This window comes from Lepidochelys kempii, chromosome 16 (assembly GCF_965140265.1).
Source record: "Lepidochelys kempii isolate rLepKem1 chromosome 16, rLepKem1.hap2, whole genome shotgun sequence".
Lineage (NCBI taxonomy): Eukaryota > Metazoa > Chordata > Testudines > Cheloniidae > Lepidochelys > Lepidochelys kempii.
Window position 1 is genome coordinate 22,123,558 of NC_133271.1, and position 23,008 is coordinate 22,146,565.

The 23,008-nt window shown below is 43.7% G+C and overlaps 1 protein-coding gene across 4 annotated transcripts in view; it reads left to right on the forward strand.

Annotated features, from left to right (window-relative positions):
* OLFM1 (olfactomedin 1) overlaps nt 1–17,276 on the forward strand; it is a 49,342-nt gene extending 32,066 nt beyond the window's left edge. For all 4 annotated transcript variants that reach the window (XM_073314314.1, XM_073314313.1, XM_073314316.1 and 1 more), the window contains exons 5-6: nt 8,896–9,002; nt 15,594–17,276. In XM_073314314.1, coding sequence (XP_073170415.1) covers nt 8,896–9,002; nt 15,594–16,268 — 782 coding nt within the window. In that variant the 3' untranslated portion in view covers nt 16,269–17,276. The remainder of the gene's footprint in view (nt 1–8,895; nt 9,003–15,593) is intronic.
* The last annotated feature ends 5,732 nt before the right edge of the window (nt 17,277–23,008 follow it).

Below are 23,008 nucleotides of genomic sequence, written 5' to 3' on the forward strand. Positions count from 1 at the left end.
TGAGCTACATGAAGTGAGCTGTAGCTCACGAAAGCTCATGCTCAAATAAATTGGTTAGTCTCTAAGGTGCCACAAGTACTCCTTTTCTTCTTACTGAGCATATACAAATCCCATTGGAGTCGATGGTACTTATAGGAGCTCAGCATCTTTGATTGTCAGGCTGCTTTTATTTAGGTGCCTGATAGCGTTTTAAAAAACTAATTTTAAATACTCAAGGCTGGCTTCCTCCACTGGTGTGAATCAGCACAGCGTCACTGACTTCTGTGAAGTGATGCTGTTATACACCAGCTGAGGATTTGGGCCCCAAGTTTGCAAATGTTAGCCTGCCGTTTTAGCCAGTTGCTTGATTCTATGATTCTATGAAAGAGGACATGGGGAGGAGGAGAAAGGGGGCATTGAATATGGCTGAGGTGAGCCAGTTGAAAAATACAAGTGCATATTTGCAGGCTGCTGTATTCACAGCTCTCCTCCAGGAGGATGTCTGCGGCACTTGGCAGACAAATGTGAAGTGCATTTGTGGGAAGCATTTGCACCTTTTGCCTGAGAACCGCCCTGGGCGCACGGAGATGTGTTTCTACTGCTCCTTTGAAGGAGGAGGTGGGAGAGAGCCATTGCTGACAATGCCTGCTCCAGGGAGAAGTTGTCCCATGCAGGGATATGTTGCAACAGGACCCAGAGAGAAGGGGCCAGCTTATTTCAGTGGAGCTATGGTGACTGACACCAGCTGAGGATGTGGCCCAAGGTGACTCCATCAGATGCAGGGAGCCCATGTTGACCTTCCCTTGAGTTTGGTGGCAGAACTTTAACAAGTGGCTCCAGATCTATCCCAGTATATCACTGACCTTGGGTTCCCTGAGGGGGGCAAACTGGGTCTTTTGAAAATAAGCCTCTTCGCATGCTGCTCATTCTGCTTCCGATCTCACCTTTACCACCGGTTTAGGACCAGACTGTGGGACACTCACTCAAATTGAGAAGCACCCAACTCTGTATGTAACCCCACCCTACTGATACCATTGGAACTATTTACCGAGTAAGGTACTACTCAGCATGAGTAAGAGTATGGCAGTCTGGCCCTCAGTGGAGTTTACTAGTACTCCGCTCCTGGGGTAACAAAGAATTCCTTTGTGCCCAGCCCCAATCTCTGTCAGTGTTGGGGTCCCATTCTCCGCTAGGTTACATCAGTTTTACTCCACTGTGACTCCATTGATTTCAATTGTGATAGACTGCTGCAAAACTGGAGCAGCTCAGCAGTGGGATGGGCCCTTTGATTTCAAGCCCTGAAGATGCAGGACTTCTAGTACATTTCAGAGCTGGGTTCAATCAAACCCATTGTGTTCCCCCAGAACACTGCTGAGGAGGCATGCGTTTTGAAAGCTAAAAGAATGGCTGTCAAAGATGCTGGCAGCTGTAGTTCACATTCATTTCAGCACCTCTGAAAATCAGGCAATTGCAACGCCTGCAGGTATGTTGCTGCTGGGGAACTGTCGGTGTAAAATGAGCACGAAGGTGGGTGTTAAGAATGGCAGGTCCTTCCCACAATCTACACCAATTATCCCTCCACTGGCTCAGCTCCACCTTGGGTAATTGCATTCTCCCTCCATGTGCTCAGATCCTCTGCTGCTGAAAATCGGTGTAGTCCCATAGCTAAGGCTCTGGCCCGGTGCTCTTCGCTGTTGTTGAGTGGTGGTGTGTGTTGTTTAACATGTTCCATCTCCGAGGTGGTTGCATTTCAGCGATGGATGAAGCGATTCTTCTGCATTGGTTATAAATGTTTTGGGGATCTGCAACAGGATAAAACATTCGAGAAAGGGTTAAGGGCTCCCTGCCAGTCACATGACTCAGCAGGGGATTTAAGGGAGAGTGTGGGCTCTTTTAGGGGGAGATGAGCGAGGCAAGGGGAAAAGATTGTCTCTTGGTCTGGGGAATTGATTTATTTTGATGTCGTCTCCTGAGTTTTGTGCTTGAATGATAAATGGGCTCAGACGCAAGCACCTGAAACTGACTTAGGCGTGGTCCTGATTCCTTCCTGCGCTGATGAGAGAGCCCAGTAATTTACAGAAAACTTTGGGATAAAAAATCCCACGTAGACCAGCACAGCTGGGCAAATCATGCAGGCAACTTTCTGCAACTAGGTACTGGTATATTTTAAGTAGGTTTGCATTGGCCATGCTTACCCACTTTGGTTTTTGCTTTCTGTCGCCATTCATGCATCTGAGTGTTCCTGGCCCAGATATTTGCAGGGAGTGAATTCTACAGCATGTGTTTGTGGGAATTGATTTTGAAATTTGTGTTTGCAGGTATTTGCCCTGGAAGTGTTTCTGTGCTTGCCCTGTCATGTAGTTTATGGGGTAAACTGCAGCTAACCAACATGGATTAAATTCCTAAGGTTCCTTGCTACTTCAGAGTATATAAAATGTGAACATAGAATTAATTGATTAAATTCATAGAAAAAAATTCAAGGAAATTTTGATCTGCTCACCGATATTCCACCGGCATAAAATGAATCCAAATTTTCTGACTAAGTTAGTTATTTGCTCAGCTCTATAACTGGGGAAAAAAAATATTTGTACTGGAGACGTGCAAAGGAACCTCAGTGCAGGATCAGGGCTCTGTTGTGGTAGGCACTGTACAGACAACAACAAAGAAACCAGCCTCTGTCTAAGCCATGCTCACAGTCTATAGGATATTTACAGAGGGTATTACTAATTTAAAATGCTACCAAGTACCTGGCGCACATTGGCCTGGCCAGCTTGAAGGTGCTAGACTCGTGACAGAGACGTCTCACGGTGTCTGAGCGCCCCTCCCATTTCCTTGGTATTTTTCCTCCCGTGGCCCCCATTGCTTTGAGCTCCACACTGCTGCAGAACCATTTGCTTTAAACAAAGTCCCTCCCCGCCCCCCCATGCTTTTTTATTTCTCCAAAGCTTTACTGAAGAATCAATACTGAGAACATTGCCTGACCCTGGTGTGTGTGTGTTTATCTGTCCAAAGGCAGGTTGAGTTTGTTGTTCTGTTCACATTTTAAAAAGCTCGCTATTTATATGGCGATGTGAAGGTTTCCATTCATGCGCCGAAGAGAATTCTTGCAGAAGGAGCGAGAATATCACTCAGACTTGCTTCGTGAACTAGAGGGCAGGTTTAAGATAGCAGCTGCTTTCTGCAGGTTTGGAATTCTCTCCCTTTCCAAGCTTGCCCTTGATTCTTAAAGTGCTCCCTTTACAGGGATTAAGAAGCATGTGCGCACCCTAATATGAAATGGCGCTTGGCACAGAATAGGGAGCTGATCCCTAAAACAGAACAACAGCAACAAAATTCTGCCCCACAATTGTACAATTTAGGGACCGGAGGAGTGTGCTCTCCCCTCCCCTCACTACACACGCATTCATCCATCCCAGCAGCACTTCAATTAGCAGTCAGATTAGAGGTCTCCCCACCAGAAGACAAAGGCAAGATCAGTGCTGAGCTTTCTAGTTGCTAAAGAAAAGTCAATCTCCACCTTCAGAACTGTCCTTGCAAAGGAAGAGAGTCGATCCTGATGCCCATAATGTTACAATAGGGGTGTGTAAAATCACACTGGAGTAGATGCATCTCCAATGAGTGAAAATGGAAGTGAACAAATTCAGGACAAAAGTCTGACAGCCTTAAGATGGATTGGGTAGTGGGGATGAAGACAAAGGGGGCGTCTCCCCATGCTTCCACACAGGTGCTGCAGCCTGCAAATCCACTCCCTGGCTCAAAGGGACATAACCCTTTCCCCGCTGCCACCTCCGTGCCCTGAGCTGCCTGCTGGCATCTGGGTGAGTTTAAAAGCAGATGTAAAGAGCTCGCAGTTCGGAGCGCTTGTAACCTGCACACCTCCTGGGTGTGGTGCTCTGTCCCATCTAGTGGCACCAAGACCACTTAGAAATTAATGAGTCTGCTACAGCCTTAGCTAAAGGCATGTGGCTTTTAGCTTGTGCAGTAGAGGCTCATACGCTAAGCTCCAGAGGTCCCAGGTTCAATCCCGCCAGCCGACGCCCAGGGTGTTTTGGCGTTACACGCTCACTCAGGTCACAGCAGCAGAGTGCCTGCCGTGAGTGCTCCACACCCCGCAGTAGAGCCCCGCCACTGTCTTGCTGCAGGATACAAATAATTTCCTTTGACTTCCATGGGATTCCCTTTGTCCAGAGGTGTAGAATCTATCCCCAGCAGAGAAGCAAGACCCCAATTTGGCCTGTCATGCTGGCGATTCACAATAACCGTTGATTCCAAAATCAAACAAGCCCTTTGCTGTGAATCTAAAGATCCGATGGCTTTAAAATGGCTGCTTGGCCACCACACCTCACACACTGGCTGTGTGAAAAGAGGTGTTTTATCCCCTATTACAAGCCTAGTGAAGACGTGACAGTTGTAGCTGGAACCCATGTTAGATGGCGGAGGTATGTCCTCGCCTCCCTCGAGGGTGGTTTAGTGAAGGCAAGGCCAAAAGAAGGGACTGTTTTACACATGAGACTGAGAGCTCATCATATGGAACACCAGTGAACTGAGCCTCGAAAATCTCAGCCTTAAATCATATTTGCTGAGCCAGCCAGGATTTTAATGGCATGAGTCTGACTCCCATTCTCTAGCCCTGTGCAGTCGGGCTCTACAGGACCCCAAATAAATCTGACAAACAGTATTTGGGGAAATGTAAGCTGGAAAGGATCTCAAAAGGTCACCTAGTCCATCCCCCGAGGCTGAGGCTGGACTAAGTGTGCTTAGACCATGCCTGATAGATGTTTGTCTCACCTGTCCTTAAAAACCTCCAGTGACTGGACTTCCATAGCAGTTGTTCAGTGGTGTTTGTTTTTTCAAACCTCCTCCCTCCCTCCCTTTTTCCCCTGCATCCGGGAATAATTTGTGGAGACAACATAAAGCAAACCCAAATCATCTTATGCTAGTCTCACCACCCAGTGATTTGAAATACCCTCCAACTTGCATAACTTAAGCACCATAAATGGTTCCCTGAAGCACTAAAAGAGCAAGAGGAAAAACAAGCAGAAACCCTGAGTTATTTGGGGGTTATTCGGGTTTATCTGAATACTGGGATATTCAGTATGAAAAACATGAGTGTGAGTATAAAGAAGCATAAATATGACTGAGCCCTGCACATATTATTATTAATTATTTCTTTTGTGGTAGCACCCAGGACCCCCGGGTAGGACGCTGTTGCGCTAGGTGCTGGACAAACACAGAACAAAGAGGCGGCCCATGTATCCCTGCTGCTCTTATTTTCTGGGCCAAAAAGGGCTGAGTTTGCTACGTAGACAAATACTCAGCACCTAAGAGTTTGAAAGGGTTGCTCTTTGTTGCTCAAGAGTGAGCCCTAGGGTGCGATTAACAAGCCTAATTTAGGAGTTCCAAAAAGAAGGCCCATTCAGTGAGGAGCTGAACATTAAAAGGCTCTATGACAGGCAGTATAGTTTAGTGGTTAAATCAGCGGCCGCGGAGTTAGGAATTTTGGATTTTCGTCCCAGCACCGCCGCTGACTCATTGCACGGTCTCTCCTTGAACAAATCAGATAATTTCTTTGCGCCTCAACTTCCCAAGATGTAAAATGGGATGACAAGAGAGAACCTTAAATCACCGGGGCCTTTTGAGGCATAACTCATTAATGTATGCAAAGCAGTTTGAGAGCAGAGGCTGTATATGCGCAAATTATTTATAACCGACGGGCTATACAAGGATCCTATATTGTGAGATGCTGAGCTGGATTCACGCTGAGGGGTTTCCATGCCTAGCAGAAAGAATTCAGCACCTCACAGAGTTTTTTCCCAACACACAGTTCCTCACAGCTTATGTCGAGCAATCACTGAGCACATGGCATGAAAAAGACCGTGGTGTAATATCTGTAGTTGCTTCTTGGCTGGAATGAACAAATGCCACTAAAAATTCCCAGTGCAATGCAAAGATTGGAGTTGCCCATCCAGAACAATAACACCTAATGGCTGATGTTGACTTACCTTAAATGCAACTCAGGGAGCTAAATCAATTGTACATCTGATTTTTAATCTGAGGGTCCAGGGTACAAGTCTTGTTCAAGTGGTAGGTTCTTAATCTACATGATAAATTTGTGAATAGGATTGCATGATGGGGTTATCTGTGACAGCAGGGACTGGACTCAGAGACCCGGGGGAGTCCTTCCAGTCCTATGTTTCTAATTCCTGACAGCGTAGCTCAAATTTTTTAGATTTTGCCCACTGGCATCTGAGGCTCGTGACAGATTTAAACCATGAGAGAGACATCTAGCCTGGAATACGATCAGCCCTTGTGCCCCGCTGGGAAAGTGTTATAAATGTGTCTCCAGCTAAATGCGTAGTGAGCCATAGCCTAACTACTTGCAAACAGCACCAGTTTACTGGTATACGCTTTTTTAAAAAAAAAAAAAAAAAAAAAAAAATCAATGGGCTTTATACCAGTATTCTTTCCAGGAAAATAGAGGGAAAGTGTTTAAATTGACAGCAATGGAGAGGTATGAGAATTGCAGGGCGCAGTAGACAGAGGCTGGTCCTGTGCAGGAAAATTTGCAAGAAATTACCCGCATATTCTTTTAACTCTTTTTATTCTTCCACCAATACCTCATCCTCATCCGTGGCTGAGAGGGATTTAGGCTGAGTTCAGTCCGTGTCAAGAAGCGTTCATCGTGCAATCCACATTGTGGGCTGCATGGACGCTCGGCTTTTTGGCTGGTGTAACTTAGACAGTCCTAGAGGCCTAAGTTACAGTAGCCTCGCTGGGCTGGCCGATGGGCTACAGGGTGGCCCAGAATTTCCACAGAGCTGCATGATGTTTCTGTGTCCCTGTCCCTGAGGTGTTCCTCCCACCTCCAGCCACACCCACAGCATGTCCCTCATGCTAGGGCTTGGGAGGGGGGCCTCAGAAGGCCACTTTACGGCTATCTTTCACAGCATCTCTCAGCCACATACAGGGCTTTTAGGGAAAATTTAGGGTCCTTGTTCACTGCTCAGTGTAAAGGGGCTGAAGCAGAGGTAACAATCTCAGCCACTACTGAATAGCTAAGAAGCCCTCCAGTTGGCTAATTAGAACAGACCAAGTGGGAACTCAAAGAATAGATATCCCAGAAATCTTAGGTGTGTACTTAATAACAGCTTCAAATCAAAGGCCTGATCTGAACTGCTGTAAACCAGCACAGCTTCATTTACTTAATTTACAGCCAACTTACACCTGAGGGATCTGGCCCCTGATTTCCAGTTTTGGCTAAAGAAACCATGTTTGCTGCAGTTCAATTCAAGCCTCAAAATCCATTGACCATAGCCTACGCTCCACTTTGCCACTGAGACCTTCTCCTTGACTGAAGAGTCACAGGTGTAAAAACCTCCAGATAAGAGCCAGTGAACACCTTCCTGAGTTTAGTTTGCGTTGTTATCCATGTTCGTCTGCCCTGATGTCGGCTCATTAAGGACATGGTTCTACAGGGGCTGCTTTGCAGAGCTGGTGCAAGGGTTTTAAATGACGGCTCCTGTAGCAGTCTCAGTCTGTTCAATCTCAGTCTGCAGATTCTTCTACTACATCTTACTTTGACCTTCCCCTTGTTCTTTCGTGCGTGTATGCAAGCGTTTCAACAGCCTGAGGTGGCAGTGTTCGTGAAACTTGTGGGCATTGTTGTAAATGTGACATCACCATAGGGCTATATTTTAGACATTAAGATTGAAGCACGGAAGACATTTATTCATCTGAATCCTGAGAAAGATACAAGATTATATTTTACTATGTGGGACCATGGAAGAGAGAGATTGATACAGGAAATTGAAGCAGCAAGGAGAATGGATGAGTGGTTAAGACATCAGAGCCAGATTTTTAAAGGTATTTAGTCACAGATAGGTGCCTTTTCAAAAGGGTGTAGGCATGGAACTCCCCTTGAATTCAGTGGGTTTGAAGTCAATGGGAGTTAGGAGCCTAGGTGCTTTGGAAAATCCTGCTAGGTGCCTATCCACATCCTGAGGCATCTAAATACCTTTAAAAAATCTGGCCCTTAGACTTTAGTTCCAATATGCATGTGTCCAAGTAGGTTCAAATCCCAGTTCTGGTAAGCTCACTAGCTTGGGCAGTGGTTATATCACTAGACTAGTGATCGGGAGATCTGGCCACAATTCCTGGCTCTGCCACAGACTCACTGCGTGACCACGGGCAGATCACTAAGGCCAGATTTTCGGAGATGCCGACCACCTAAAACTCCAGGTAAAGCCAATGGCAGCGGCAGAGGTGCAGTGCCTCTAAAACTCATGTCCTTAATCTTGCTGTGTTTCAATTCCCCATCTGTACAAATGAGGTAGCAAGAATTCCCTACCTCACAGCGGGTTGTGTGTGAAGAAAAGACATTACTGTTTGTGAAGTGCTTAGATACTACGGTGCTGGACACTTGATCGATAGGTACAGGTAGATAGTTTTGCTGGGAAGATAAGTATATTTATATAAAATGCCCCACTTTTTTAACCTGTCAGAGGAATGTTTGGAGACTCAAAATGAGCAGCACCAGGTCTATTACAGCAAAACTGAGCAGTCACTATTCAGGCTAATTTCTCAGCCTGATGCCAGCTAACTCTTCTCCTCATTTGCTAGTCTGCAACATTCGCAGCACGTCTGTTTTCAGGAAAGTTCATTTTCTTAGGGGCACTGCGGTAAGGACAATTGTTATTGAGTGGAATGAAACAAACAAAAGCATCCAACAGCTGTTCGCAATCTAATTGTCCTTAATTAAACTAGCTCCCTCGCAACTGGAGAGAGGCAATGTCCCAGCAACACGGGCGAGTCTTAATGCCCGTGTCACTCCTCAGAGCTGCTAAGTTCTGAATGTCTCAGGTCTGCCACACACGCTGAAGCCTAATCGTTGCTCACTGACTTTCCGCTCTTTTACAGCTTGTGGGAAGCTGACTGGAATCAGTGACCCAGTCACAATAAAAACCTCTGGATCGAGGTTTGGATCATGGATGACAGACCCTTTAGCTCCAGAAGGTGAAAACAAGGTAAGAGTACAGTATTCCCCTCTCCCCGTCCCACACGCAGCATGTCCCGCGTTACTCCGAGCTCTTTGCATCAAAGCACTGAGACTCTGAATAGAGGTCCACCATCACATGTCCAGTCCAGTGCCCACTGAAGACAGTGGAAAGACTAGATGCGTCTGAGCTTTATTGACCCTGTCTGCACTGCATGCATATCCACACAGCACTTATTAAACTCATAAGGTCCTGCTCAGCAGGTGCTGGGCTGCGTGTCAAACCTGGAATGGACTCTCTAACGGCTGCCTCTTCTTCGATTGGCCCAAAGGCAGGGGAGTTGGAGGGACTGACCACAAGTCATTACAACCCACGCACATTGTAACTTCTTGAAGCTTTGCCTCTTGGTTGGTTTTTTGGGTTTGTTGTTGTTGTTGTTGTTTTTTGAGAGGGGGAGATTTACTTATTTATTTTATTCCTTACATTATTTTTTATGTTAATTTTATTGCTCACGGAAAAGTTCCAGACTCGCAGCCACTGGAGTTCTCTCTTTATCCATTGGTAACGATGGGTCACATTTTCCCCCCGCCCACCACAGTCTGTCTCAACTCTGGCATGCAGGCGGTGCCCCTTGGAGGAGAGGATAGTACCATTTCCATGGGGGTCAGTCCATCCTCAATCTGTTGACTGAGAATGCCAACCAAGCTTGCCTGTTAGGGCCGATTACCATTGTGTTCTTAATGGAGAGGACATGAGTGCACTAGGAACTGGACTGAGACCCATCAAACTCATTCTAGGCAGGGCCGGCTCCAGGCACCAGCGTTCCAAGCAGGCGCTTAGAGCAGCAGCCAGAAAGGGGCGGCAGAGTTTCTGCGGTGGCGGCAATTCGGCTGCAGCTTCTCCATTCTGCTGGCCACGGCGGCAATTTGGCGGCAGCTTCTCTCCCTCCTTCCATCCACGGCGGCAATTTGGTGGAGACAGGTTTTTTCACTGCTTGGGGCGGCAAAACCGGTAGAGCCGGCCCTGATTCTAGGCAGGCTACTCAACATCTGTAATTATTTTTATTAACTTATAAAGCACATTCCTAGGGGGCTCAGTAAAACAGTGGCCTTATTTCCGGCTGGATACCTGGATGCAAATTCCAAGCATGTTACAAGTGCAAAGTGTGCTCTAGGAGCTTTAAATCAGCTTTGAGTTAAAATCCATTTGCTGTTTATTGCTCTGATGAGTACACATTTCTGTTTAGCCCCCTCATGGCAACAGCCCGCTCTCTATAAAATTAATGTTCCCTTAGATTTTTTTTTAAAGGCCTCCCTGTCTGAGGCTTCCATATTTTCTAAAGCATAATGAACAGATATGTGTCCTCTACAAAGCAGATGAGAGGGAGACTCCAATAATTGGCTTGTCGTTCAAGTCTAGATTTATTTGTCATGCTTTGACAAAATTCACACAAGTGTAGATGATGGCTCAAGTTGCAGGTCCATATAGAATCAGGCCCATAGTTATTAGCCAACAGGAAGGGACCATCAAAGTCCCATTAATTTCTATAACACTGCTGCTCATCTCTCAGATAAAGTCATCTGACCAAGCTACATCTTCCCTCCTCCTTCTTCCTCCACCTTCATTGCTGTGTAGAATTAATTTGCTGCATCAGGGGAGGTTTTTGTTTTGTTCAGTTTTGGTCTTTTCAGTTCAGACTGTGCAGCTCTGCTCACAAGGAGGTACGAAGCGAATAACTAGCTGAAAATCAATCTAGGTTTCCAATGAGTGATGGAATGGAAAATATCTGAAGGCATTTGCTGAGGACATTGTAGGATGCAAAACAAACAAAGAAAAAAGCTTGGCTAAATGGAAATTCACTATTGGTTAATGCAGCCTTAGTCAGAGGGGCGGGGCAGCCGCACAGTTAAGGCAGGGTGGGAGGGCAAATTAATTTAATAGCTCACTCTTTGTTTGGGTTCTCTGGCTGAGACTGGGAAGAAGCCTACTAGAAAGAAGATACCTACTGATGATTCCAAAGTCAATTTCAGTTAGGAGAAGCTTCTTAGCTCTGAACATGTGCATTAAACCAAGGGCACTATGCAGAGGGAGAGACAGTCTGTCCCTTCCTCTCTCCAACTTAATCTGTTTAGTTTATTAAAAAGATGAAGGGGCGACTTGATTATAGTGTATAAATATCTTCACAGAGAGACAATATTGGGTACTAAAGGGCTCTTTACTGTAGCAGAGTGAGGCATAACAAGAACCATTGGCTGAAAGCTGAAGCCAGACAAATTCAGATTGGAAATAAGGCAGAGGTTTTTTAACAGTGAGGGTGATTAACCAAGGGGAGTGGTGGATTCTGCATCTCTTGGTGTTTTCAGACCAAGATGGGATGCCTTTCTGGAAGAGATGCTTTAATGAACAAACAAGTTATTGAGTTCAATACAGGGGTAACTGGGAGAAATGTACTGGCCTGTGATATATAGGAAGTCAGACTAGATGACCTAATGGTCCCTTCTGGCCTTAAACTCTATGCATCTGTGAAATTCCAGTTCCTTGCCTGCCCCTTAGTTGCCTTGCCCAAGAGACTCTGAGTCAACTGCAAGATCCAAAATCCCGATGAAAGGGGTTTTATTTTAGTCCCAGGCATCCCTGTTACAGGCATCAGTGGTACAAACCTTAAGAAATGATGAGAGATTATGTCAAAAGGAACAAGCCTCTGTTGCCATATAATGATAAATGTCACGCTGAAGCTAAAATGCTTATTTTCAAGGCTGGGACACCATGATCTGGTGACAAACTTTCATTACAAGTTTATTGCTGTTGTACCTTCTAACTGATGCAGATTTAATCACTTTATCTGATGGAGGTTGGTGCAACAGAGCGACAGTATCTCGTTGCTCATTATTCTTCTGCTGTGTGCTGTTTGGTTCTCAGAGCAGACCTATTGTATTCTGCCGTCAGTCTGGGCCTTGCTTATCCATAAGCTTACAGGGATTTTTAAAGTACATAATCAATGAAGTTGTCTGGCTGGCTTGCTAATTTAAGGTCTTATGGTCAGCTGTTTAGCAAGAGGATTGGCTGCACAGGATCCATCTGATATGACTTCTGACAATAACTAAACCAAATTTTATGCTCATCATCATTAAAAATGTAATTATGGAGCAGAACCAGAACCCTGTACCCTTATCACTTCTCATTTCACTCTCGATAAGACACAGGATTATTCTGCTGGGGCTACATTTTGGAGTATTTACTCAGTCCACTGATGTTAGTGCAGCTACTCCAGATTTACACTGGTGCAAGAGGAGAATCCGGCCCATTACATCTTCAAAACAAACTCTAATTGGCTGATTGCATTATAAGGGCCTTCCGTGGTTCCTAGCGTCTTCAGAAAGCTATTTGTCTGTCATTATTATTAATTATTTGCATTATCTTAGCACTTAGGAGGCCTCTCTTTAATAGCTGTCACACATAATTTCTTTTCTCCAGTAGACAATATTTTTTAGTGTAGGTAGGAAGGGAGCAACAAGGTTTTCTAAGGACTTAGCCCAAGTTTAGAAGTACGTGTATTATTTACAGTAGATTTTATTTAAAACATACACATCTATGAATTTCATCGGTTAAGTGGCAGAGTTTGAAGTCAATGGTGGGTGGTGACCAAAGTGTTGGTCACCACTGAGTTACATCACAATGCTCAATACGTTTGGTGGGTGTTCTTCTGTTCAGGTCCCTAAATGACTCATTTGTTCATGTCATAATATCCCTGAAAACAATTGGGCAGGATTGTGAGTCTCTCCGGAGAAGTCTGGCAATGAAATGGCAGGCGGCCGTTGAAGTCTGGGATTGATGTGTGCTGGCAGAGCTGTGTGTGGAAGAAGCTAACTCAAAGCCAGATTGCACTACGCCTGGCTTGAGACAATGCTATCAATCTCTTGTTTTCTGAAACAAGGAATCTCAGCAGATTCAGCCACCCTAAAATGTTAGCATTATAGCAAGGTTTTCTGCTTTTATGGTTTTAAAAATATCCACAGAGTTTGGCATGTATTACTTTTTAATGCTAAATAATGAAACAGGAGCTGCAGAGCAATAAGATGGCTCAGTTTTCATTTTTTTATAACATTGCCATTTCCTGGATAAATTCAGTTTAAGGTGAGATGTTCTTTAACCCCAAAATTGGAACCCCTAATTCAATAAACTCCACCTTTGAAGGGGGAAATTCCATATCCCTTCTCCCAAGATGTCCTGTCTCTACCATCCTGCTGACGGGCTCAGTGTCTTGTTCCATCTGGGACCTTCTGACACCCATCTCAGGCCCATCAAAGGAGGGGCATGGAACGCTGCAGTTGTGCATACATCCTTCATCCATGTTTGCAGAATGTTTCAAACCTGGGCTGTGTTTGAAATTCAGTGCAGATGTTTTGCAGAGCTCTCAAGTTAATTTGCCATTCTAAGATAAACAGCCAAACACAATGTGTGGATGTTTATATCCATATGAGAGCAGATGACTTCATAGGACCCTGGCAATGGTGGCATGGTGGGATTCTGATCAGTGGATGTTTTATGCATTTACAGTTACATCTACTGTATGTTTGGTTACACAAATCAGTGCAGCTTCTTCTGGAAGCAGCATAATTATCTTTTACATCTTTGATCAAAACAAGGGTTGTGTGAAATTGACAAATACTTCGCGGGACATTTTTTGAGGATAGCTAATCAAACTAGAGATGGGCTCGAAGCAGGGGGTTCAATTCAAACCCTTTCAAAATTTCAGATGGTGAAGCAGATTAGATTAAAATCTCTGGGTTTGATTCCATCCCTTACAGTTCTGGTTCCAGAGCAGATTCAGAATCAGTTTAGACTGAGTCAAAATCTCATGAAATCAGTCAGTACTCTTCAATTTAAGTCTGAATTCCTGGAGTAAAATCCTCACCCTAAAAGTTCTGTTGTTGACTTCATTGGGGCCAGAATCTCAAACTAAAATCTGAATCCCAAACCCTACTCTAATCCAGATATGGGTTTTAACACTGTCTTCTTGGCAAGTTCTTCAAAAAAGAACTAGATAAATTCATGGAGGATAGGTCCATCAACAGTTATTAGCCAGGATGGGCAGGGATGGTGTCCCTAACCTCTGTTTGCCAGAAGCTGGGAATGAGCGACAGGGGATGGATCACTTGGTGATGACCTGTTCTGTTCATTCCCTCTGGGGCACCTGGCACTGGCCACTGTCGGAAGATAGGATACTGGGCTAGATGGATCTTTGGTCTGACCGAGGATGGTTGTTCTTATGTTCTTATGCATATCTGCAGTTAACATGAATTTTCCCATTGATACCTAAGTGCTCAATCTTCCTGCACAGAACTCGATGGAGGTTTTGCAAGGACCATACAGACAAAAGTTGTATTTGTTTAAGACGTACAAATACACCTCCTAAAAGTCATTTCTACTCCTATTTCATATATTATTTCTCCTCCAGCTCAGACAATTTCTGATCTAGAAAACAGCTGTCTTTCTGTTAGACAGCTGCATACAAAATGTCGTCAGTAGGACAGATTTTTTTTTCTCCACGCTCACTGTATTGCTTGATAATTTGCTTCAGTCTTGGTTGCAAATGACTAACACATGTTGTAAGGAGTCTAGACCGTGTCCCTAGTGAACTGGCATTTAAGTAATAATCTAAAATATCTCCACCATCAACTAATGATCTAACAATAGTGAGATTTTGATGTCTTTATCTATTGTGTTGTAACAGCCTCGCTTTGAGCTTTTGATGCAGGAGAGCATGATTTTTAAACGGATAAGGACTTTCCAATGAATTTCTGTGACACTGAGCAATTGCATTCATATTCTTGTGTATGCCAAATTAATGGAGTTCCACTCATCAGATGATATAATTTAATAAATGCTGCCCTGATGAGGCCTACAGGAAGCAAAAAAGAGGCATCAACATAATATATTGTTTTTATCCCAGCAGACTGAGATGTTATTGCCCTTTCAAAGGACAAAGACAACTACCTGGTACTTCAAGGCAACAGCTTAAACTACAGAGCTGCTGGAAAGATGTTAGCTTCCCCGTCTTGGAAAGCTTTTGTGTGCTAGTTAATTCAATCAGTTGTTTTTTTAGATTGTGGACCTATTTTTTTGATCATTGGTAGCATCCTCCAAATACATCATTTTCAAGCAGGTTGTCAATTACAGCCTCTCTTCCTAGCAATTTGCTCTGGATTTCTTGTGACCCTTGGTGTCTGTCCATGAGAAAACCTACTGTTAATAACTGCAGGACTCCATGTCATTCTCTGAATAATCAGGGTCTTGGAATGTGTGTTCTGGTGATGAGCTGGAGGGCAACACTTCTAGAACCAGTGAGGCCAGAAAGAGTCTGTCCATTCCTTGTGGGTATAATGAGACACAGTGGGAAAAGAGAGACAGGCTTTTCTCCTCAAAGTGAGGCTTCCTTAGTTTAGTCTTCAGAATGTTCCCTTTTAACATCTCGTTTAATTTCTAAGGTAACTTATGATGCTGTCGCGCTACATATCTTCTAGAAGAGGGGGTGGAAAATCTCTCTCTATATTGCTCATTTGTTATGGTGGTTCTCTGTCTGCTGCCTTCTAACATGAAATGTTTCCATTGTTTGCCTAGGTCTGGTACATGGATAGCTACCACAACAACCGCTTTGTCCGAGAGTACAAAAGCATGTCGGATTTCATGAATACAGACAATTTCACCTCTCACCGTCTCCCTCACCCCTGGTCTGGCACCGGCCAAGTGGTCTACAACGGCTCGATCTATTTTAACAAATACCAAAGCCACATAATCATCAGGTTTGATTTGAAAACGGAGAGCATCCTCAAGACTCGCAGCCTGGATTATGCTGGTTACAACAACATGTACCACTACGCCTGGGGTGGCCATTCTGACATTGACCTCATGGTGGATGAAAATGGCTTGTGGGCTGTTTATGCTACCAATCAAAACGCGGGGAACATTGTTATTAGCAAGCTGGACCCCAACACCCTGCAGAGCCTGCAGACCTGGAACACCAGCTATCCGAAACGCAGCGCTGGCGAGGCCTTTATCATCTGCGGCACGCTCTACGTCACCAACGGGTACTCCGGAGGAACCAAGGTGCACTATGCTTACCAGACCAATGCCTCCACTTACGAGTACATTGACATCCCATTCCAAAACAAATATTCACACATTTCCATGTTAGACTACAACCCTAAGGACCGAGCCCTCTACGCTTGGAACAACGGGCATCAGATACTTTACAACGTCACCCTCTTCCACGTCATCAGGTCTGATGAATTGTAGTCCACTTTTGTCTAGAAACTAATTTAAAAAAAATTACTAATATCAAGGAAACGCACTTATTAAAAAACAGCTGCCAAAATAAAGAACAACTGCACAGAGGATTATACAGCATACACCTGACATCAGCATTACGTCTACATTTCTAGAAGTCCAAGCCTGTGTTGTATAGACTTAAGAATAATCATATACTTGCAGCTGGAACTGCACTTAAAGAAACACTGAAGTTTTTGTTTTGCTTTTGGTTCCAATAGCAAATCTCCAGTACATGCTAAAGAAGTAAGGCAATGACTGTTGGAAATTATCACTGGGGAGTCTCTCTCTGTCATGTGAGTTGCATGGACATTTTCCTACATCAAGGTCAGCTATGATGGATGTGTGATTTGTATTTTAAGTGGAAAAGCTGACCCCCTCCAGGGAGTGTTTGGTTAAGACTAACACTGGTTAGTTTTACTTGCATTCCATTGCAGCTACTGTCTCTCAACTGTGTTTTTGTCTCTTAGATTAACTGTGCTGAGACCCAAAGTAGCTCATGGATCTGTGTCTTAGTAACTATTAACCATGATGGTTTAAGTATGTATTATGAACAAGTTGTTGTATCCATATTGTTTGAACTTATGTATTCAGCAAATATACTGTATCATGTATGTCTGTTATTTACCAGAGGTGGCAAAACTTTGTCTGTCTAGTTTATGCAATGAATGTTGTAAATGCAATGATGTAGTTTGGGTTAATAAATGATGGTTTCGTTTCTAAAAAAATGACAATGAATCAGTGTTCACCCCTAATACACAGGTAACCAATTTCATGTTGCTAATTTTAAAAATATTCTCTTACTATTATAATATCTACACAGCATTATGATTGATGGAAATAGCTTCTGTGGATATTCTGTGGCATCAGATTCCCATAGGAAGTCTTAGGAGGATGGACTTGTGAAGGAAATTAATTTTTTTAAAGAGGAAAACTTTGTACTATCCACAGTTATCTAAGGAACAATAAAACTATTAGGAGACTTCCCTGTTTTGTTTATTGTGTACTGACTCTGTGTATGTAGGGGATGGAACAGTAGTAAATTAGAGAGACAAATTCTGTTCTCAGTTATAGCTTTGTGCAACCATCTTGTGTTGGGGTAACTAAAAGGGGAAAAATGGCCTCCTGTGTACAACAGCTGGCACCAGGCAGCAGCATCAGGAATTTCAAAGGGTAGTCTGCTTTGCAGTGTGCATCATTCAGAGAATCAGGCGGATGCTCTCTCAGTTGCAGAACTTATACATACGTTTAGATTATGGTGTATGCAGCACTGCCCGTGAGCTCTGCCTGGTGTGTACCTGCCTTTCACTCAGCCCCTGGGATTTGGGCAGTGAAAAGCAGGCTGAGTATCTTCTGCTTTAAGGAGTTAAATTCCTCACTTCATTCATATAAACAGTCTCTACTACAAACGGAAGCAAAGCATTGATGCTGTATTGATTCACTGCCAGCAAAAAGACAGCCTCTTTTGCTCCTAGCAGTGCCAAGCCTTTCCTGTTCTGCATCCTGACTAAACCCTTTGGATTTCAGAACAGCATTTGACACGTGGCCTCTCTACACCATATTCGTCAGAGGTGAAGACACTGAGCCTTGGACTTGAAGACTGAAATGAGGGTGTTTTCATAGCCTGGTAATATTTTGTGAAAATTTTAGGATGATGAAACTGCTTGAAAGTTCCGCTTGAAAGACACAGACCCCCAATGTTCGTTAACGGCTCACCATTGCCTCTGATCATCCTCAACCCGGTGTCAGAGACACTAGGTTTAATTCAGCGTAAGACTGTCTTGTCTTGCCTTTGACCATTGTGAAGAGCTCATGGAGCTGAGGAATGTCACGGCATACCAACTCTTGCCTTCAAATAATCCCAGAGTGTCCGACAGATGAATCTGCTAATGCTCTGTGTGCCCTAACACCAATATGCACCCCCTAGCTACCTGTAAAACCATGATCCTTGGACACCCTGCCTCCCTGACCTACTCCTCCCTGACTACCAAGGACATTTCCCCTGTTGATCACCCATCACCATTACCAGATTCCCTATCCTGCCCTCTGCCGACTGATCACTGCTCAGCAGATCCAACACACCAGGTGAAACACAGGTGCCCCATCGCCATTTTCTCCCCAAGGCCACGTCCCAGTTGCCTCTGACCATCAGCAATAATATTAAGGCTTATTGCAATGTACTGGAGATTAGTGCAGGAGAGGGACAAATTGCATTTGATCCAACACCGGAGTCTGATATCCCTTTATTGAATCCATATAGGGCAGGCTGGGAGAGTGTTCTTGTAACAATTAAAGAACCAGTCTTGCATTTCGTATACATGTGAGGAGCCCCCTTGAATTCAATCCCCAGCCTGCCCTTACACAGACTATAAGAATGCTTCCTTTCATTATCATAAACTAAGCTTCTATTCTTTCAAAAAGAGAGAGAAGTGGATAAACATGTCTTGTAGCACCAGCAATCAGGCTTCTCAGCTAAGTCTGATGAGTGCGAATATGTTGCTTTCACCTAAATAAGGCTTCTAGCAGAGAATTCCATAATGGGATTTCAATGTTAGTCAGTACTGACCACTTCAGAAGTAGCAAGGGCTCATCAGTCATGGGAAATTGAACATAATGAGAGATGCAATCACAGCAAATTGAACATATGGGATTCGTCCTCTTGACCCTAATGCATAATCCCTGCTCAATGTTTCAGCAGAAGATGAAGGGGCGAAAATAAAGGATAACTAGAACACTGTTTTCTCACAAATGGATGGCATCATGGCCAAAGAATGATTCTTCACAACTAGATTTCTGAGCCAGTTGTGTAAATCTTGGAATCCCACCTGGGTGATGACTTACTGAAATGAAATCTCATATCAGGAACAGGGACTGCTTTCTGGGGATTTGATTATATATCACACAGCACATCTCTAATGCACTGAATTGCTACATTATGGGTCTTATAGATTTATAGCAATGGTTTTCCTTTATAGAAGCTAAAAAAGGGAAGAAAGAACCATGATATAATTGGCAACAGTATTGATTTTCAATGTGCAGTAAAAAAATCTGTTAAGCAGGGAGCCTTTAAAGCACCTGCATTGTTTTCACTTAACAAGTGCATTCCATGAGCAGGGACTCATTTAGGAAGAGCTCTGCTGTTCCTTGAAAGATTTAGGGCCAGATCCAAAACCCACTGAAATCAATGGAAAGACTCCTATCAATTTCAACAGGCTTTGGAGCAGGCCCTCGCTGCATAAAGAACACATGAATTGCCCAACTATTTATGTGCATCAGGACATATCTTTCTTTGTCTCTCTCATTCCCTTTATAGATTTGAATTATAGTTGTTACTATAGGAATATTATAGAATATTTCTCCAGCATTACTCAAGCACCACACAATATACACTGGATTGCCTCTGCATAGACACTTTATTTAAATTCCTTTTTCTAGTCCAATTCATTTAATACAAAACTGAACCAACCTAGTGTCCTTGAACATTACAAAGACCGAACAGCTTTCCCCATAACATGTGCCAAAGTTAATGAGGTGAGAAAAATGGTCAAACTGACGGCACCTTTGTCTGATTAGCCTGTTGTGCGTATTCTATAAATGGACACCATATGGTAATATATTTTTGGTGTGCATTATTTTTCAAGTGGATGAGCCATTCTGAGGCAAATGTGTCCCAGAAGGATAAATTTCTATCACAATTGACTTATTTGGTGCATGAAGTACACTGGGCCAAACACACTGCTGGCATTTCCCCAAGGAAGTCAATGAATTGCAGCAATGAAAAATTTGACCCTGTGTGTGTGTGAAGTTAATATTTTAGAAGGTGTTGCTTTCAAAGGACTTTGCTAAATATTTGTGTCGGCTTCAGAGACTGCATTGTGCTAAGTGGACTCCAGAGCCTAGATTCTGCATTCACTTACGACAGCAATATTTAGTCCCAGGTGACGGTTTATAGCTGAGCAATAAATTCAACTGCCTTAAATTTGCCTATATTTCAAGTCAGCACTTAGCCTACCATTGTCATTTGATTCATTTGACCAACTGATCTCCATCCAGCTGGTTCATCTGTAGTTCTGGATGAGCTGGGTGCTAGTTAATGGAAAGATGAGCGAGCCATTCACGTGATCATCAGATGATTCTACAGAGGAAAGAGAAATAATCTCAGCAAGACTCTGATCTCTTTCATTCTTGGGCTTCACCAAGCCACAGTGCTTTCCCGCCTTTGCTAGAGTCATTGGCTTCCACTGCACTGTACCAAGTTACCTCACTCTCTTCTATGGGCTCAGAATGATCAGATATACAAGGGACCAGGAGTATCTATCACTCCTCCTCCCACTCAGGGAAAGCTCTCACTGGCAGCCCTCTTTCAATAGGTTTTAAGTGCACCGTGCCCTTGTCTACTTCAAAGCTGCAGCTGAAGGAAAGAGAAGAACATGCCTAGCAAATTTTTTTTTTAAAAAAGACTGGTCCAAAGCTCATAAACCAAGCAGGGAAGATCAGCTCTGACTATTTCTCCATGCAATACTCCTTTCATCTCTACTCTTATCCTCTTCTCCCTTACATCTCATCTCCTCCTACTGCTTTCTGTGCTGCACCTTCCTTCGGCCCAAATCTCCCTGACCAATTCTGTATCTCTTTTCTCTATTTCTAGTCTTTCTCCTCCCCCTTTTATTTTTCCCTCTCTCCCTTGATTTCTTTTTCCCCATTCCTTTTGTACATTTCCCCCTTTGAGTCTTCCTCCCTGCCTTTCACTCACTCCCTTGCCTCTTTTCACTTTGTTCACCCTCTGAGCTCGTATCTTCCTCTCCCTCTCTCCAGTTTAATTCTCTTTGCCTCACACATCATTCGTGCTTAGAAGGCGTGATCCAGCCAGACTCACACGTCCCATCATCCCCAGAGAGTATGTAGGCACAAAGCAAGAGATTGGCTTGAACCAAACACCAAAATTGGAGGTGTTTGTTAGATGAACACCTGGGCCTTGGTTCACATTTCAAGTAGCCTCTGTCTTTATAGTGGGCTGAACCAAAATCCTGTATTGGCACACCCCTGCACTTTGAAATCCAGATGTGAACTTTTGTGATTAAGGCTCATCTGATTCTAAACTCCTTATCTGTGTGCACAGATGGCTGGTTTTGTATGCATAGGGGAACATGACCACTTTTGAGGACTCAGTCATAGGCTGGCATATGTATTTGGAAGCCAAGGCTGATAATGTGACACACAAGTTGCAAAGTCCATGCTCAATGCATGACGGCTAGTGAAATGCATGCGTCTTTTCAGGAATGTGTTCCACACTAGGATATGGAGAATGAGTCCATACCCTTAGGTTGGGCAGCAGTTGCTCGATTTCAACAAAATTCATGCTGGCATCTGTCCCTGTCCCAGAGGTCTGTTTCTTGGTAACACAAAGATTAATGCCTAGCATCATCATTACATTAAAAGCTAAAAAAAAATAAAAATCATTTTTCTTTCCCATTACTTGCATGACCTACAAGCAGTGAACTCAGAGCCCATATGGAGACAGATACCATTAAAAAAAAAAAAAAGGAATCTTCACCCCTTAATTAGCTCCTTGTTATCTGAAAGCTCCATACTGAAGTATAAAGATGTTGCAAAGCAATTTGTGGAGTTTCCAATTAACATTTTTAGAACTGTTGAGCCTTTTAATACTTTATGTTTACAAATTACCTTGGAACTAGACCAATGCACACATTTCCTTCACTGGGGAAATATGGCTGTGGATCCTAGAATTATTAATATAAAATCCCCACTTTTAATAAAGTCATAAAGTATGTCAACGTGGCTGCTCTTTTTAGAGCGGATACAATAGAGATGAGTCTCTTTTGAGTGAGTGCCGAAGAGTGGGAATTATTAAGAGGGTAATTATAGGCTGATTTCATAATAAATCTACTTTTACAACATAGTAAAAACAAAAACAACACACATCCCTTTTTACATTAAGTCACTTTGGGTCTGATCCTGCATGATGGTGTTAGGTGCTGAGTGTTTTCAGTTTCCCACTAAAGACCATGGGAATTAAGAGCATTCAACATTTCCCAGGAGATGAATAGCTCATTGCAGATTCAGGCCTTTTATGAATAAATTATGGTCAGCTGGGCATGGATTATATTCACTGTATTGCGCAAGCTGAAGGCTGGGGGAGTGGAGCAAATAGATACTAGAAAGGAAAATGGATTCCCTCTATGAAGCAATGAAACTCGCACAAATCTCACTAATACTTCTCTGAAATTTCTGCTGTCAGTTCTAACACCTGGCTGATAGCAAAGGGGAGAAAAAACATCTGGGGATAATGTTCTCTTATTGAAAGTGCTTCAAGCAAAGCGGCATGCTAGAGCTGCGTGAAAGTCTAGGTAACCAAATTCTGAGAGACTGTCATGGGGTGGCTGGCCCCTGAAAGGAGAGTCAGGGCCCAGTCTATCTGTGCTCTGGCTTCATACAAGAGAACAAGCCCATCTCGGCATACCTGTTAAGTAATTAACTGCCTAGGTGGCTGCTTGGCAGCTTAATTGATTAATGAGCACCTGGCCCTATTAAAAGGCTACCAGAGGTCACCTGGGGAGGTGCTTCTAGACACACTAGGAGAAAGACAAACTCATAGGCTCCAGAAGGAAGAAGGAGACGGTGGTAGCTGTGGCTTCCTGATCCAAGGAGAGAATGACTGTGAAGAGAGTGGTCACTTCGGATGGGCTATT